At 45.7% G+C, this 5,000-nt stretch overlaps 1 protein-coding gene across 2 annotated transcripts in view; it reads right to left on the minus strand.

Annotated features, from left to right (window-relative positions):
• Positions 1-1,540: 1,540 nt before the first annotated feature.
• SARC_09427 overlaps positions 1,541-5,000 on the minus strand; it is a gene marked incomplete at both ends in the record, with an annotated part of 6,766 nt that continues 3,306 nt past the window's right edge. For both annotated transcript variants that reach the window (XM_014296557.1, XM_014296558.1), the window contains 4 exons: positions 1,541-1,768; positions 2,764-2,832; positions 3,468-3,716; positions 4,656-4,739. In XM_014296557.1, the coding sequence (XP_014152032.1) occupies positions 1,541-1,768; positions 2,764-2,832; positions 3,468-3,716; positions 4,656-4,739 (630 nt within the window). The remainder of the gene's footprint in view (positions 1,769-2,763; positions 2,833-3,467; positions 3,717-4,655; positions 4,740-5,000) is intronic.

Genomic DNA, 5,000 nt, shown 5'->3' on the forward strand with positions numbered 1-5,000 from the left:
GTATATATATGTATATATATGTATATATATGTATATAAATATATATAAATATATATATATATCATATCACATATTTCCATGTTACTACCAGGAGCAGGGCAAAGAACAAACCTGATTCAGCGTGTCTGGGGCCGTCGGGGTCCCGGTGCATGAGAGCTTAAAGGTCAGTACGCTGGGTCTGGTGAGTGCTTCTGTCTGCACTACTAGACTGACAGGCCCAACTGCAGGCAACACCCCGTGAGTGCGATGCCCGGGAATAAGCACTGTAAAGAAATGCCAATGCATGGGTCAACCCGCTTGTGCAATAACGCCCAATCGAGTAGTATCCGCACGAACATTTCCCACGAATTATAATAGGGCGGATTTCAAAATCAAATTGAAACGCATTGTTATCTCTGATACAAGTGACATGCACGTGGTGGGTAGACTGCTGAGGTAGTGGTCGATTTTGTATGCCATGGCTCAACAGAATACATGCTCCGATTTCAAGGCAGACCAGAGTACCATATGGTAGCAACCTCCCGTGAGAGAGAACGTTGGTCCAATATGCACTTGTTCTTTTGTGAACTATTCCCAAGTGGGAGTCACGTGCCTAGCGACGCAATATGAGGGCTCCTCTGAGCAACAGCATGATAGATACCTGTGGTAATCTCATGAAGAAGAGACACACCCGCTACACTAGACATATATCGAGAACATCCCAAGCATAGGAGGGGAGAGACAGTGTCGTGGTACAAAACGGTACAAAACGAGAAAACATTGCACAACTACAGAATGGACTATAAACACACCGGTCAAGGGCAGAGGTTTAGTAGGCATGGGCGCACATTAGATGATTCACAGAGAAGGTGTGCCTGTCATGCCGCACAAACATACTAGAACTAAACAACTACCTGTGCGTGTATCGGCGGTGCTGCCCACGCTCATGTCCAGTGTTGTGGGCATGTCTGACACATCGATATCGAAAGCCAGTTCCGAATCGATAAGGGAGATGGCGTTTGACGGTTTACATTCCATTCTGAGAAACACAAGGGAGCGCACAGGACAGTCACTACCGGCCAAAACACATACATATCGTTGTCACCAGTATTTCGAGAAAAATAAAACACAGGAATCGATAAGGTTCTCGGCAGTGTAGAATAGTTCGTGTTCGCAGTACCGAACTATAGAAACTATATAGGGATAGCGTCTAACTCGTGAGGGGCCCTGTGAATGGAGGTACGCCCATGTGCACCCCACTATCGATCCGTTGGCTGATTTGGCTTGAGATGCACAGACTTGAATTCAATTCCTCTGGATGAGCCTATGAGAGTGCATGTTAACAGTAGCACAACCCAAAGGGCAAAACCGTCCACATCATGCTCACATATGAGGCTGTCTATGGCTGTATGTAGACATGCACATACATGGTGTGATAATCATACACGTATATATATATCATCTTTGGAATAAGAGTCTATCTATGATTACATTCGGACATACATATAGGTTCATGCATACGGACATACATATAGGTTCATGTATACTAAGTCATAGGCACTTACACTTCTAATTCGCATTTTTTGTCCGCGAACACCACGTCCACGACGCTGCCCACGCCCAGCGTCTGGTGCTTCCTTAGCTCAAACTCCAGCAGTGACCGCACCATGGCGGTTGGGATGCGTTGCCATGACAACATATCGAGGGCTTTGAACTTTGCAAACGTGCCGCTAGGTAGCGAAACGGACTTTAGTTCAACCATGTCACCACTACGAACCCCAAGACGCGCCTGTAACGAATCGGCAGTATAATGAGAGGACTAGCAATTCGAGCTAAGAGATATAAAAAGACATGGTATGTATTACACCCTAAGCTCCCCACTATTGCGGGTGTGCAGCACAACCTTATACTGCAGAGAGTGTCTCACGGGATCGTTTGACAGCCTTGGATATCCTTGTGACCAACGACCTGTTCACGACTCTGCCATATGCACAGAGGAGAAACCCATGCATGACTCTCGATATGTAACACACTACACAGCCAGATACAGTCGGCTGTTGAGCATCGCAGCCCACCTAACGTAGTAACTCGAGCACGTCACCGGGTAAGAGTCAGCCACATCAATAGAGGAGTCATTGGGTGAGTGGTATACATGCTTTAGGTATGCCATCTCGAGAACGTAAACCTCTTTGACTTAGCCATGGAAGGTGCTAGCATAGAGCCAATGTTTGCAATACCACACCAACCGCGAACGCAAACTGCGCACAATGGCCCCTGACACTTCCAGTAGATACACGCTCGCCATCTCTCACTCGAATGGCAACAGAGGAACCGATGAGCCAACGAGAATCACAATGAACTCATAAGCACGGGTGCTCATACACACACACACACACACACACACACCTATCACCTACACACACACACACACACACACCTATCACCTACACACACATATCATCTACACACACTCACGCACACACACACCTATCACCTACACACAGGCACCATGGGCACACACACCTATCATCTACACACAGGCACCATGGGAATTGCCTGATGTGGAAGTGTATCTCTAGACACAATTGCCTACATACGAGCGAGAATTTGTGCAGCGGGGGCATATCCCCACTTAACCGGCTGTTCAGATCAAATTTTGAAACAGACTATGAATCACAAGTACCTATACACACACAGACACGAGTAAAACTATGAACCACAAGTTGGCAAATGCACACAAACACGGCTACAGCAACGGGAATACTCCCACTACCACCGACACACCTGCATCAAGGGCGTTAGCAGGACAGTGTTCTCTGGCGCAGTGAACTCCCACACACCTCCGTGAGTCATCTACAAAATATGAATGTGATTTGTATGGATATTATAATAAAATAACAACAAGTGGAAGGTAGCTTAAAATAACAACAACTGGAAGTTAGCTTGAGTAGACGTGTCGCATATGCGGGAGAATGAAAGGGCAGGGTATGAGGAAAAAGGGAAACGGTACATTCAGCGAGAAAAAGGCCAGAACAAAGATTGCTCCAGATGTAGGTTAACAATGGAGGCGTAAACAAAGGTACGAAGTATGAAACGGCCCAAATCTATTCTAGATACGAGTAAACTAAAAGTATAGTACCTATTCTTGATGAGTTATTTCAAGGTATAGCACCTATCCTAGAGATGAGTGAACTAAAGGCATAGTACGGCCGATTTATGAGCCACACACGTGTTTTTATCATGTTACGAGGAGCAAGGTTGTAGAATAAACCCTGCCTACCAGTACGTGATACGATCAATAGTCGCAACTGTATTCCCGCGTGGATTGGTTTATAATAGTGAATGGTCAGTTGACGTCCGGTGCTAGGGCTATGAACAGCACTGCCCGTCGCAGTGACCCCTGCCAGTACGGCTACACATACGCAGATGTACACAGATACACACTCTCACAGCCACACACAAATCAAGTCCTCAGACAACAAACGCACCACATTGCTACCCCTCTGGTTGATTTGAAACGTAAAAGGCGAGCTTATCTCCTTCGCCAAAGCTGTCATCAGCACGCTTTGTGGCAGAGACATCTTGTCGTTGCGCGTGCTGCGTTCGCTTTCATTGGCGTAGTCCCTGACACACAGTGTTATACGCAGAGGTGTGCCGATCTCAGAGTCAATGTCCAGCATCTCCGGGCCCTCTCCGTGGTCATAGTAACATGCGGAGCCTTTGCGACACTGACCCGCCTGTGATGCGATGCACAGTGAATGTGAGTGAGTCTGCATACATCAATTGCAACGAAGTATGCGTGCAGACGGTACAGATCAACAACGTGCACTTGAACCGATAACTTAGGGGTCAAAAGAGACCTGGTTGTCTGGATACGAAGATTCGAGTGCGACGGCGAGTGTGCGCAATGGATTCGAGTGTATATGGATGCAGCAGATACAAGAGAGGACGTACAGAGAAAATAGGAGAGAAATCAATGTGACAGTGGATGTGAGCCAAACAAGCATGTCTGTGCATATTCGAAAGAAACAAATATGTAATTTTAACATACGATATATCTAGCGTTCAATATCAAAGCACCGCGTCTACTCGCGAGAATATGCCACAAAACGCAATCATCGTAGAGTGGTGGTGCGCGCCGGTACGGTCATACATTGAATTTACTTTCGAGCAAGTACTGCCGTCGTCATAGTAAATGCGGACATTTATACACACCCCATAGTAAATGAAGACATTTATAAATATACCCTGAAGGAATATATACACAACAATCACTAAATACACCATAGTAAATGAAGGAATATATACACACCAACCACTAAATACACCATAGTAAATGAAGGGATATATACACACCAACCCCTAAATACACCATAGTAAATGAAGGAATATATACACACCAACCACCGAGAATGCATTCGCATCCCACAGCACATGATAATTTTCCGACTCGTTCATGCCTAGAGATATTCCACAGACTCTCTACGCAAAGCAGACGTATAGTTAGCTATACACCTGCGTTGCTTACAGACAAGCAATGCAGGCGTATTGCTAGCATCGTTATATGCATGCCACCGCTACCGTTGTCGAAGCAACGACATCTATACGTTACGAGTGCACATAAAAGGCTGGAAACTATCCCAGCACAAGCAGACGGATGGTTTGTTAAAGAATACCTGATACATAAGGCACATGCCATGTTGCTTGCGGAGCTTTTGCCTTCTAACATCGGCCTTGAGTTGCAAGAACATAGCATCCGCCTGTCGATTAGATGAGAAACCGGCATGAAGTATGAGAGTGTGTTTTGGGATGTATGAAGTTATTGGAATACAGCTAAAGCATGACACTATTAGTAAGAGATACAAATGACATATGTACGGCCCATATGTGCAAACGGCTATGAAACAAGGCAGTTATAAGACCGGTCATCACAAAAGTCATATCACACGCCACAAATATACGCTGAGTAAAACGTTGAAAATCCCACTCACTCCGACCGGTCTTCACGGCCTTATACATTT

Source organism: Sphaeroforma arctica, assembly GCF_001186125.1.
Source record: "Sphaeroforma arctica JP610 unplaced genomic scaffold supercont1.957, whole genome shotgun sequence".
Classification (NCBI taxonomy): Eukaryota; class Ichthyosporea; order Ichthyophonida; genus Sphaeroforma; species Sphaeroforma arctica.